This window comes from Cervus elaphus, chromosome 5, assembly GCF_910594005.1.
Source record: "Cervus elaphus chromosome 5, mCerEla1.1, whole genome shotgun sequence".
Classification (NCBI taxonomy): Eukaryota; Metazoa; Chordata; class Mammalia; order Artiodactyla; family Cervidae; genus Cervus; species Cervus elaphus.
The window spans coordinates 98,849,338-98,862,768 of record NC_057819.1 but is presented as its reverse complement, the minus strand read 5'-3'; the positions used below and the strand labels follow the sequence as shown (position 1 = coordinate 98,862,768).

The following is a 13,431-nucleotide window of genomic DNA, read 5'->3' as shown; positions in this document are numbered from 1 at the left end:
CAGTTGTGTCCGACTCTTAGCGATCCCATGGACTGCAGCCTACCAGGCTCCTCCGTCCATGTCCATGGGATTTTCCAGGTAAGAGTACTGGAGTGGGTTGCCATTGCCTTCTCCAGGCATCTGTGTACAACAGAAGCTCAAATGTCTGAGTGATGTGCCCCTCTCTCAAGCACAGCTGCCCCTCAGCCACTTCCAGGGGTTCCCAGACTCTACCTTAGAGAACATGGCCTGGAGAAGAGCCCACAGGCTCCAGTCATTTGGGGAGGGAATTCAGGGGTCACAAGTTCCAAGAACTTGGTCCTGAAAGAGAGGCACAGACGCCAGGTGGGCATGGCCCCTGGACACTATGTAAGGAATGCGGTCAGACCTGGGGTAGAGGTGCACCTCTAATGTGTGTACCTATGCCCAGGTGTAAGGGCGGTATTGTCTGCCTACCATCTTCTCCCTCTCCCCTCGTGGGTGCAAGAACTGTCTGGCTGTATCCCCATCACCTCTCATGATGTGTGGCACTGAAAAGTCATAGCGCACATAGATGCGTGATGGAAAGTACCTAAGAAACAGTTCCGCACACTTCATTTAAACTTTTAGTAGCCATTATACAGGCAAAGGCTGTGAGGTTCAAAGAGGTAAAGTGACTCGCCCAAGGTCACACAGCTAGAAGAAACAGAGGCTGGATTTGCACTAATTTCACCATCTAGCCTCCTCTCTCGCCCTTCTTTTTGTAATTATTCTTTCCTCGTCTCTGTTCTGGGGCGGAGGGTGGGGAGCTGCCGCTGAACAAGGCCTGGCCTCTCCCGCCGCAGCCCTCCTGCTGTTCCCTCTCCCCCTCCTCCGGTATTCAGCCTCCTCCTCCCCCACCACACCCCCCGCCCCTCCTCCAGCCTCCGCCTCGCGCTGCACGCCCCTCCCTTCACGAAGCCCCGCCCCTCCCCTCAGGGCGACGTCACGTGCCGCCCCATCCCCCCGCGCCTGCGCACGGCTTATTTCCCGCTGTCAGGATGAGGAGGCGGAGGTCGGCGCTCGGGTCCGTCTCTGCCCGCGGCTGTGGCGGCGCCGGCGGCTCCAGCCTTAGCGGTTCCTCCCTGGGCGGCGGCGGCGGCGGCTCGGTCGACGCCTCCTCCGCCAGCTGAGCCCGCGGGAGCCCGGGACGCCGCTTCCCCGCCCATCCCCGCTCCCCGAGGCCGGCCGCCCGGCCATGGCGCAGCCGGGCCCGGCTCCTCAGCCTGACGGTGAGGCGCCCACCATGGCAGGCGCGGCGGGCGCGGCCTGCCCGGCGCCGGCGTCGCGGGGGGACCTGCGGGCGGCGGGAAGGGCGAGCATAGGCCCGGGAGGTGACCCCGCCGGACGGAGGCGGGAGCGCGCGGGGTCCGGCACTGGCTGCACGCGAGGGCGGTGCGAGGGCCTGGACGGCCGTCTTTGGCGAGGGGGCGGGAGGTGCCGGCGTTGGCCGTGGCTGGGGTGGGGGTGGAGTGAGGGGGGTGGTGAGGGGGGTGCGGGTGAGCTGGGGAGAGTGGAGAGGGAGCTGCTGTGGGTAGCGGTGGGACCGGCACGTGGGTTCTGCCCGTGCGGAGGATGGAAATTAGGAACATGTGCTATATTCTTTAAAAGAAAAAGAAATTGCTTAGGTAGTGGTGATGTGCCCTCCCCACGCCCCGCCTCCGTCCTTGTCACTGAACGCTTTGAGCTCAGTTCTGTGACTGAAACTAACTGGCTCGGATCTGTAACTGGTTTTAGTAGCGTTCCTTGAGAGGCGTCGTGGCTTAATGGTTGTGCTGGGGCCTGGGCGTCTAAAGCACCTGGAGCCTTCAGTAACAAGCACGATGCGGGTTTCTTAGCCTCTTGGAGCCTGAGTGTTCTCATGAAAAGAGATTCAATCGTGCCTTTATTTTTTGTCTATAAGGGAAGTAAAGTGACTTACATAAAGTGATTAGTATTAAGGCGGTATTTGGGAATGCTGAAGTCGAGGTAAAAACGTGTCTCTTTTATAGCACTTCCATCCATGGAAGGAGAAAGAGACCCATCTTACATAGTCCCAGGTGGTTGTCAGGCCTTTCCTGTCCTCTGGGAAGTTGGCTAAGCCCTGCTTCAGAGAGTGACCACATGGTTCCAGGTGTTACTATTTTGTGCTTGGTCCTTGGCAAGGTACTGTTGTATCTGGGAGTGAGAGTTCTTTCAGGTGTATTTCTATAATCAGCGTGTGTGCTTAGCATCTTTAAGTGTGAGTGGAATGTTGGGATTTGGCGCTGGGCACATAGTTGATGCTTAAAAACTTGCCTTTGCCTAGGGTTGCCTCAAGAAAATATTTCATGAAAACCTGATTCTTTGTTCTTGCCTTTGGGGAACGTGAAACAATGTTACCAGATTTTAATGCTAACTTCTTTTCTTGGAGTGTGCTCTAAAGCCTGTTTGCCTCTAGTTTTGGGTTTTGTTAGCTGCCTGAGGAGAGATGTCTGTCTAGCACCCACACACCTGGAGTTGTATGAAAATCTGGATGCTGTTTCTGCTTCAGTAGATGGGAGGCATTCTCTGGTGGACTGTTGGAGGAAACGGGTTTTCAGGCTAAGGAAAACGGGTTTTCTTTCTTTTAATCTTCACCTTTTGTATTTGGTGTCAGGGAAGAAAACATTGCCTTTCTACAAACACCTCTTTGTTACTGCAGACGAGGCAGAGTAGAGGGAGCCCCAGTGGCTTCTGGTTCTGATCTGGAGTGGTAGGTATGCTTAGCTGGCGGCTGCCTTCTCTTGAGTTGCATGGAAACAAAGGTCTAGGGCGGCTCAGGTGACATGACAGTCCGGAATCAAAATTCCCTCCCTCTTTCTAGATGTGAAATGGTCTTTGTTGTAAATAGGCAGAAGTGACTAAGCACTTGAAAGAGGCTAGGAAAAATTAGCTTTAGGAAGTCATGTATTCTTACTACAGGTTTATACCCTATTTTTCAAATCCTGTGACTATGGGATGAGATTTAGTTTGCATAGATTGCAGTATTTTCAATTAGTGTAGTAAATGAGCAGCCACAGCTACTGTTAACAAAAGGAGAGAGAATTCTGTGTTTTTGAGTGCTTTGTGTCTGTGTCTTCTTAGAAATTCATCTTGGGGGATTTAATTTTTCTCTTTTGCTGAACTTAATATAGATCACTACTTAACACTTTAGCTTTAAGCACACTTGAGTTTCCTAGCCCTACTGTTATAAAAAAATTGCAGAATTCTTTTGAGTTAAACTGACAGTAAAAGGTAACTTTTACTTTTTGACTTTAATCTAGCTTTTATTCCTTTTTATTTTTTTCTTTGACTGCGCTGCACGACTCATAGGATCTTAGTTCCCTGGCCAGGGATTGAACCCAGGCCCTCGGCAGTGAGAGCACAGAGTCCTAACCACTGGACTGCCAGGGAATTCTCAGGTATCCCATTTTAGAAGCAGTTTTAATTTACGTTGATGTTGTTTTCTTTTCTTTCTTTGACATATCTTTTATTTTTCATGGAGATATTGTAGGTTAAAAAAAGAACTGATTTGTGTGTAAAATCTGTAGGTTAAAGTGTAATAATTTTCTTGTTTTGTTGCTAAGTCATGTCCGACTCTTTGTAACCACATGGACTGCATCATGCCAGGCTTCTCTGTCCTCCACTATCTCCCAGAATTTGCTGAAGTTCATGTCCATTGACTCAGTGAGGCTGTCTAACCATCTCATCCTCTGTTGTCCTCTTCTCCTCCTACTCTCAGTCTTTCCCAACATCAGAGTCTTTTCCAGTGAGTTGGCTGTTTGAATGCTGTGACCAAAGTATTGGAGTTTCAGCATCAGTCCTTCCAGTGAATATTCACAGTTGATTTCCTTTAGGTTTGACTGACTTGATTTCCTTGCAGTCCAAGTCCTTATTTTGTAAGTTTTTTAAAAACTGTTTTTTGGATTGTGCACCTTAGTTTACTCATTTAGAACAAAGGTAACTTTAATAGTCAAAGAAATTTCAGCCGATTATTTATTTTATCTTGAGAATTCAAAGAGTATATGTGATGTAAACTATTTCAAACTGTAATATTTTTGAATCTAAGTTAAACTCTTAGAAGCATTTGCTCTGATTTTACTTCATTTCTTTTTTATTTAAAAACACCATATTCTAAAATCCTTCCATTAAAAAAAGGTGGCTATTAAGTATGTCTTCTCTCATCTCTGAGAGGAAACCAGTATTAAGTTTTCTGTACTTGACTTTTTTCTATAAATTTCATAGGCTTTTCCCCCTAAAATGGACATGGTTTACATACATAGGTCTGCAACTTGTCTGTTTCACTTGTAAATGATAACTGTACTTATTATATACTTGTAAATGGTTATGTGCCCATAAATGTGCTATAGACACTGCATGCATTATCTCAGGAAATCTTCAGGTCAGTGAAGTGGATACTATTATAATATTGTTCCTGTTTTATTGATGAGGAAACTGAAGCGCAGAGAAGTTAAAAAGTGCCTAGAATTACCTAGCTAGGAAGTGAGGGGAGCCAGGATTCAAATCCAGGTTATCTGATGCCAGAGCCCCCTGATCTGTTTACTAGATTGTGGGCTATTTTCCAGTTCATTGCTACAGATGTGCCTCATTCTTGTTAAAGAATGTTGTCACATAACATGTACCACATATGATTTATTTGCCTCTATCTTTATTGGTAGATAAGTAGATTGCTTTCAGTTCTTCCATTTTATAAGTAGTTCTGGTCTAGATATTCTTGTACATACTTTTCAGGTACTTTTACTTCTGTAAGACTACTGAATTAAAGGGCATGAGCTCTGAGTGATTTAAATTTTAATAGCTATTGCTAGCTTACTCTCAAAAAGTATCAATTTACATACCTGCCAATAGTATATGAGAGGGTAGATTTCCCCTACACTCTTACAAGCCCTGGATAATGCCAGTTGTTTTAAAATTGTATTTTCTGATAGACGAAAAAAAAAAAAAATCCAGTTAATAAATGTTTGTGTGCCTAGTCTAGGCAGAGCTCTAAGAAATAAAATGATGAAAAAAACCCAGTCCTTGTTCCTAAGTAGTGAAGCAGAAGGCCGTTAGTTAATCCCACAGACAAGTGTAAAACTGTTCAACACGTGTGAGTGTGTACTACTTGCCAGGCGCAATTCTAGATATTTGGAATATATCAGTGGACAACACAGATAGTAAAAAACCCTGCCCTGGCGTGGGAGAAACAGATATTAAACAACAAACATATCAAATCATATGGATTGTTAGGTGATAAGTGCTATGGAAAAAGAAAAAAAATGGAACAGGGTAAAAGGAGGCAGGGTAGGCTGGTTTTAAATAGGGTGGTCAGAGTAAGCTTGTTGAGAAGGTGACATTTGACCAAAGACTTGAAGGTGATAGAAGACCTAATGTGTGGATATCTGAAGGAAGAGTATTCCAGACAGAGGGATCAGTTTTTGCGAATACCTTAGTGAAGGAATGTGTCTGTCACGTTTGAGGGATGGCATGGAGATCATTGTGGCTAGAATGAAATTACTGGGGCGGTGGGTGGAAGGATGTGGGAGAGGAAGGGAGAAGTGAGCAGTAAAATAAGAGGTGAAAGGTGGCAGGTATTATAAGGTCCTAGAGCATTGTAAAGATTGACTTTCACTGTGGGGAATCATTGAAAATGTTTTGAGCTGAGGAGTGGTGTGGTCTGACTTACATTAAAAAAAAAAAACACCAAATCACTCTGGTTGCTAGATTGGCAACAGAGTTAAGGAAGGCAAGGGAGGTGTAATTAGTACTATAGATCATCTGAAATTTATTTCTTTTTAAATTTAACAGATAAAGTTTAATATAAAGAATTGTTAACTAAATAGATATTCCTTCTCCAGGGAACCCACATAAGAGATTACCTAAGGGAAAAGAAGAGCCTGAAGAATATAGGGATAGTAGAGATAGTGATCAGCTACTGCCTCTAGGGCTAAGGGAGAGCACCCGAGGAAGAAACACATCTTCAAGAGGCTGCTCCCAGAGATCCAGACTTGGTTGGAGGAGGTGCAGCTGTGGCCCTCTGAAGGGCAGAGCTCCCTGGAAAGCTGCTTTCTGGCTTGCTGGGGGAACCTGCCTGCATCTGGAATTCATTTTTGATGTGACATAGGGCTCTAACTTAATTTTTCTTCCAAGGTGTTGGTGATGGACAGGGGGGCTGGCGCAGTGCAGTCCTTGGGGTCGCAAGGAATCAGGACTGAGCAACTGAACTGAAGGTGTTAAAGCTAGTTGTTTTAACACCATTTTATTCAATAATACATATATTTGGTTTATTATTACTTGATAAAGCTCCCAGCCACTAAACTTGATCTGAAACACAAAAGCCCTGAGCTTACCTCTCACAGTCTTAACTACTTCAGAGTGCCTACATGCAGTAGCCTGGGGTTGTATTATAATCCTTTAATTGTATGTCTTACCTGACCACCCGGTGGATGGAATTGCCTTCGACTCTTAAGGACTCTGGTTTTTATTTAGTGAAATTTGTTGTGTTGTTCTTGTATAATTAATCATTAAATTGAGTTTAGTCTTCATAAAAGTATCTCGTAAACAGTTGTTCTCTTTTGTGTAGTACAGTTGTGCCAGGTAATGCAGAACTGGCATTCTGCATAGTTCCGATTTCAGGAATTTCATGGTATAGTGGAGGAATGAACCTTAGGCACAATAATGTGAAATGAGGAGGTGCCTAGTGTTGGTACATTGTTCTTCTCTGGAGCACAGGGGAAACTTAACTACAAGTAAAAGAACAGGGAAAGCTATGACGGAATGTGCCTTTGTTCAATTTTCTCATTAGAGACTAATGAAGGAGTCAAAATCGATCTTATTTTCTCTTCCACACAGAAAAGGTCTAGATATTTAAAGAGTTTGCTTCCATCTTGCAGATCCTCACATGAGGGTTCTATACCTGCTCCATCCTTTGTCGTTTCCTCTGCTTGGCTAACCAGATGTTCCAGTACCGTGTAGTTTGTCAGCGCTCTTCCTGAAATGGTGTTCCTAAAATTTCAGAATATTCCAGACCTGGAGTCCATATGACTTATGCATTGAACATCTAAGATACTCATTTGATTAAAACTCTCAACTCTGTTTAATATGTGGTAACATTCCCTCAAATTTGTTTTGTTTCTCTGTATCATATTAGTTTATAATAAAATAAAAGCTGTGGTTTATTGACCTGTTACATTCCTTGCTTTGTGCTGTGTGTTTTTTAAATTACTACTTTTTCAGTGTTCACTATAGACCAGATACCATGCTAGACACTGGGGATACAGATATAGTTACAGGTTCTAAAAAATCAGTAGACACTATTTTTTAGAGTAGTTTTAGTTTCACAGCAAAACTGAATGGAACGTATGAATTGAACAGAAAGTACAAGGAGCCAGAAGTTTCCTTGTACCCCCTCCCCATTTCCCCACCATCAGCATTCCACAACATTCCACCAGTGTAGTAAATTTTTAAATAATCGATGAACTTGCACATCATTATCACCCCAAGTCCATTTACATTATTCACTCAGTGTTGTACATTCTGTGGGTTTCGATAAACATGCAATGCATGTATTATTGTACAGAATACTTTCATTGCCTAGGAATCCCCTATGTTCTACCTACTCATCTGTCTTTTCCTCTAGCTCCTTGGCAAGCACTGATCTTTTTACTGTTCCCATGGTTTCTGCCTTTTCCAGAATGTTATATGGTTGGAATCATACAGTTACATGGCCTTTTCAGAGTGCTGCTTTCACTTAGTGATACACATTTAAAATTTCCTCATGTCTTTTTGTGGCTTGGTAGCTTTTTTTTTTTTTTAAGGACTGATTAATATTCCATTTTCTGGATGTACCAGTTATTCAGGTATTGAAGGACGTCATGATTGCTTCCTAGTTTTGACAGTTACCAATAAAACTTCTGTAAAGCAGGTTTTTGTGCGGATATAAGTTTTCCACTCATTTGACTTAAATATTAAGGAGTGTGATTGCAGAATCATATGGGAAGAGTATGTTGAAGTGGGTGTACCATTTTGCACTCCCACCAGCCATAAATGAGAATTCTTGTTCCACTTTTTCCAGCATTTGTTCAGCAAGTGTCTGTGTTTTGGATTTAAGCCATTCTAGATGTGTGGTGGTATCTTTAATTGTTTTAATTTGCAGTTACCGAAAGACAGATGATGTTGAACTTATTTACTGTTTGTATATTTTCTTTTGTGAGGTGTCTGTTCAGAATTTTTGCATAACTTTTAATGAGATTGTTAATTTTCTTATTGTTTAGCTTTAAGAGGGCTTTGTATATTTTGGATCACAGGACTTTATCAGATATGTCTTTTGCAAGTATTTTCTCCAGATCTGGGGCTTGTCTTATTCCCTTGGCAATGTCTTTCACAAGCAGAAGTTTTAAATTTAATGAAACCCAACTTATTTCTTTCATGGATTGTACATTTGGTGCTATATCTAAAAAGTCATTGTCATCTAGATTTTTCCCTATGTTTTGCTCCAGGAGTTTTATAGTTTTGCATTTTACATTTAGGTCTGTGACTCATTTTGAGTTATTTTTTGTGAAGGGTGTAAGGTCTGTATCTAAATTCTTTTTTCTTTATTTTTGCATGTGGATATTCAGTTGTTCCAGCACCATCATTTGTTGAAAAGGCTGTCATTTCTTCATTGAATTGCCTTTTCTTTTTTGTCGCAGATCAGTCATCTATATTTGTGTGAATCTACTTCTGGGCTCACTGTTTCTGTTCCATTTATGTATTTGTTTATTCTTTCATGTTGTTGTTGTTCAGTCACTCAGTTGTGTCCAACTCTTTGGGACTCCATGGACTGTAGCATGCCAGGCTTCCCTGTCCTTCATCATCTCCCGAAGTTTGCTCAAACTCACGTCCATTGAGTCAGTGATGCCATCCAACCATCTCATCGTTTGTTGTCCTCTTCTCCTCCTGCTTTCTGTCTTTCCCAGCATCTGGGTCTTTTCCACGGAGTCAGTTCTTCACATCAGGTGGCCAGGGTATTGGAGCTTCAGCTTCAGCATCAGTCCTTCCAATGAATATTCAGGGTTGATATCCATTAGGATTGACTGGTTGGACCTTCTTGCTGTCCAAGGTACTCTCAAAAGTCTTCTCCCTCACCATAGTTCGAAAGCATCAATTCTTTGGTGTTCAGCCTTTTTTATTGTCCAGCTCTCACATCTGAACATGACTATTGGAAAAGCCATAGCTTTGACTATACAGACCTTTATAGGCAAAGTAATGTCTCTGTTTTTTAATATGCTGTCTAGGTTTGTTATAGCTTTTCTTCCAAGGAGCAAGCGTCTTTTAATTTCATGGCTACAGTTGCTGTCCACAGTGATTTTGGAGCCCAAGAAAATAATCTGTCACTGTTTCCATTGCTTCCCCATCTGTTTTCCATGAAGTGATGGGACCGGATGCCGTGACCTTCATTTTTTGAATGTTGTTTTAAGCTAGGGTTTTCACTCACCTCTTTCACCTTTATCAAGAGGCTCTTTATTTCCTCTTCTGCCATAAGGGTGGTGTCATCTGCATATCTGAGGTTATTGATATTTCTCCCTGTAGTCTTGATTCCGGCTTGTGCTTCATCCAGCCTGGCATTTTGCATGATGTACTATTGCATATAAGTTAAATAAACAGGGTGACAGTATACAGCCTTGACATATTCCTTTCCTAATTTTGAACCAGTCTGTTGTTCCATGTCGGGTTCTAACCGTTGCCTCTTGACCCGCATACAGGTTTTGCAGAAGGCAGCTAAGGTGGTCTGGTATTCCCGTCTCTCTAAGAATTTTCTAGTTTGTTGTGGTCTACACATTCAAAGGTTTTAGCATAGGCAATGAAGCAGATGTTTATGTTTTTCTGGAATTCTCTAACTTTTTCTGTGATCCAATGGATATTCGCAATTTGATCTCTGATTCCTCTGCCTTTTGTAAATCCAGCTTGTACATCTGGAAGTTCTCAGTTCACATACTGTTGAAGCCTAACTTGAAGGATTTTGAGCATTACTTTGCTAGCATGTGAAATCAGTGCAATTGTGCGGTAGTTTGAACATTATCTTTGGCATTGCCCTTCTTTGGAATTGGAATGAAAACTGAACTTTTCCATTCCTGTGGCCACTGCTGAGTTTTCCAAGTTTGCTGGCATATTGAGGGCAGCACTTTAACAGCATCATCTTTTAAGATTTAAAATATCTTAGCTGGAATTCATCACCTCCACTAGCTTTGTTCATAGTGATTCTTCCTAAGGCCTACTTGACTTCACACTCCAGGATGTCTGGCTCTATGAGAGTGATCACACCATCATGGTTATCTGGGTCATTAAGATCTTATTTTGTGTAATTCTTCTCTGTATTCTTGCTACCTCTTCTTAATATCTTCTGCGTCTGTTAGGTCCATACCGTTTCTGTCCTTTATTGTGCCTATCTTTGCATGTATGTGAATTTAAATTTCTTAAAAATATTTTTTTGCATCAGAAATAAAAAAATGCTTGTAAAAATTTGAAAATGTATAATATGAATGGAAAAGCCCATATAAGTTCATAAACTCGCCTCTCAGAGATAAACACTGTTAAAGATCTGGTATATATTTTTCTTTTTTTTTAAAAAGAAATGTATATTCTGATGATTTAAAAGTGGAGTCACGGTGTATATGCTTTTCTCAACCCTCTTTTTCTTTACTTTGTTTTTGATATAGATAATGTTACTATTTTTGAAATAGATCACTTTTGTGGCTGCATAATATAGCTGCTGCAGTCCGTGGGGTCCAAAGAGTTGGACAGGACTGGGCGACTGAACAACAATATAGATGCACTATACTTTTTTAAAGTAAGTCCTCATTGATAAATATTCATGCAATTACAATAAAACTTCAGTGAATATCCTCCTACCTGTCTTCACACACTCACTTGAGTATTTTTGTGTCACAAATTGCTTGAACCAAAATTACTGAGTCAAAAAATGCATGTTTAAAAATTTAATGGTGAATGTCAAATTCTCTTTCAAAACAGTTTGACAGTTTACAGGCTCACTGTCAGGGTATAAGAGAGCTTGTTGTTGTTTAGTCACTAAGTTCTGTCTGACTCTGTGACCCAGTGGACTGTAGCCTGCCAGACTCCGCTGTCCATGGAATTTCCCAGACAAGAATACTGGAGTGGGTTGCCATTTCCTTCCCAGGGGATCTTCCAGACCCAAAGAGTGAACCCAGGTCTCCTGCATCACAGGCAGATTCTTTACCGTTGAGCCACCTGGGAAGCCATATGAGAGCTTATAGCTCCTTAATTTAACAAATTAAGTTCTTTACATATGGGGAAGTTAACTTCATTATCATGTGTGTAGCAAATGTAGCAAAAATTTCCCCCATTTTGTATATTTATTTTGAGATGTTTTGGCGTATGGAAATATTTTAACTTTGTGTGACTTACTAGTGTTTTCCTTCAGTTCAGTCACTCAGTTGTGTCTGACTCTTCAACACCATGGACCTCAGCACGCCAGGCTTCCCTGTCCATCATGTGTTTTCCTTAGTGGCCTCTAGATTTCCTTTGTCTATGTTATCTTCTAGTATTTACTTTTTAAAAAAAAATATTTTTATTTGCTGCGCCAGGTCTTCATTGTGTCATGTAAGATCTTTAGTTGTGGCTTGTGGGCTCAGTAGTTGCAGCGCCTGGGCTGTAGCATGTGGGACCTTAATTCCCCTACCAGGGATCAGACTCTGAGTCCCCTTCTTTGCAAGGTGGATTCTTAACCACTGGACCACTAGAGAAGTCTCTAGTATTTACTTTTAAATGTTTCATCACTTTGGAATTTATTTTGATGTAGGCACTGAGATAGGAATCCAGCTTTTATTAGAATTTGTTTCAATGGCTAGCCGGATAGCACATATAGTGATTTTTCTTCATTGATTTAGACATGTCACACTATTTATTACATGCTAAATATCCAGAAATACTTGAGTCCATTTCTGAATAGTGTTTTGTGTTTTCTTTATCTTTTCTGGTGTTATACCACATAGTTTCAATGACTTTTTCCCTACTTTCTAGTGTTTTAATGTTTTAAAGAGGCAAGAACCTTCTCGAATTTTCCTGAACTCTTCCTAGGTATCTATTCATTCAGATAAAAGTTGGAATGATCACATTAAGTCTGCCACCATGCTCCCTGACGGCACTTTAAATGCATTAGTTATTCAAATCTCTGAATTCTTTAAGGTTGGTATTCTCCCTATTTCACAATTGAGGAATTGAAAGTTTAGTAATTGCTCAGGCTTCATGACTATTTTCATTCTACCCACTATCTCTTAGGTCAGGTTTAGTTAAGTAAACTCTCATCATTAAAAAGAGGGCAAAATTAAAACACCAAGGTTTTTTTTTTTTTCCCCTACCGTAAAGTACAAAGAAAGTGTAAACAAAACTGGACTTATTACTCGTAATCATATGCTTTGGGATATTTTGTCATTTTAGTGTGTTTCTGGTCATGTTCTATATCAACAAATACAATTTTTAAGCAGTAGATCATACTGCACTTGTAGTTTTGTATTCTTTTTTTTTTTTTAAAGTTATTTTTATTTATTTATTTGGCTGTGCCAGGTCTGAGTTGCAGCACGTGGGATCTTCGATCTTCAGCTGCACGAGGAATCTTTAGTTGCCACATGTGACCTCTTAGTTGCGGCATGTGGGATCTAGTTTCCCGGCCAGGGATTGAACCCTGGGCCCCCTGCATTGGGAGCTCAGAGTGTTAACCACTAGACTACCAGGGAAGTCCCTCTATTTTTAATTATGATATAAAATTTTTCTGTGTAAGTTATTTTTCAAAAAAATTGATTTTAAAAGTCTTAAAAAGAAGTCTATAAGTATGTCATAATTTATTTTCCTGTTTCTGCCTATTTGATTATTTGTAAGATCTTGCTATTAGTAAATAACTCTACAGGAGACATCCTTGGACATCTGTCTTATTTTAGTTTACATTTCTCCCGTTAGTACTGATATCTTTTAGTGTAACCTCATTCCTGTTAACATTAAGTATAGATTAAAATTTTTATTACCAATAGCATAGTCAAATGTTATTGCTGTTTTAAGTTACTAAATGCAACTTAAAACAGCAATAAGATACTGTTTTGATGGGTGTGATTAGGCTTTAATCACACCCATTACAAGTATTGACTACAAGTATTGACTACTTGTTTTCTTTGTGCATCGCCTCTTCATGTCCTTTGTCATTTTCTTATTATTTATAAATATCTTTTTCATGGACATTGGCCTTTGTCATTTATTTGTTACAGATACTTTAGAGTTTATTCTTTCTCTTATTGCTAATGTATGATATAAAGAAGCCTAAGGATTCTTTCGAACAAACTTGATAATGCTTTGATAATTTCAAAGACTTGCTTTATCTCAGTGTCAGATATCCGCTTATACTTTTTTCATTTTTGTTTCTTTCCTAAATTGTTGGCCGTTTTTTTT

The 13,431-nt window shown here is 41.0% G+C and overlaps 1 protein-coding gene and 1 non-coding gene across 3 annotated transcripts in view; one reads left to right on the top strand and one right to left on the bottom strand.

The window, feature by feature from the left end:
* The first annotated feature begins 976 nt into the window (after positions 1-976).
* The window catches only part of RABEP1 (rabaptin, RAB GTPase binding effector protein 1), a 90,943-nt gene continuing 78,488 nt past the window's right edge, over positions 977-13,431 (top strand). For both annotated transcript variants that reach the window (XM_043903511.1, XM_043903510.1), the window contains exon 1: positions 977-1,229. In XM_043903511.1, coding sequence (XP_043759446.1) covers positions 1,196-1,229 — 34 coding nt within the window. In that variant the 5' untranslated portion in view covers positions 977-1,195. The remainder of the gene's footprint in view (positions 1,230-13,431) is intronic.
* Positions 3,318-3,390, bottom strand: TRNAE-CUC. The gene has a single exon. It is a non-coding gene; the product is annotated as a tRNA-Glu (tRNA).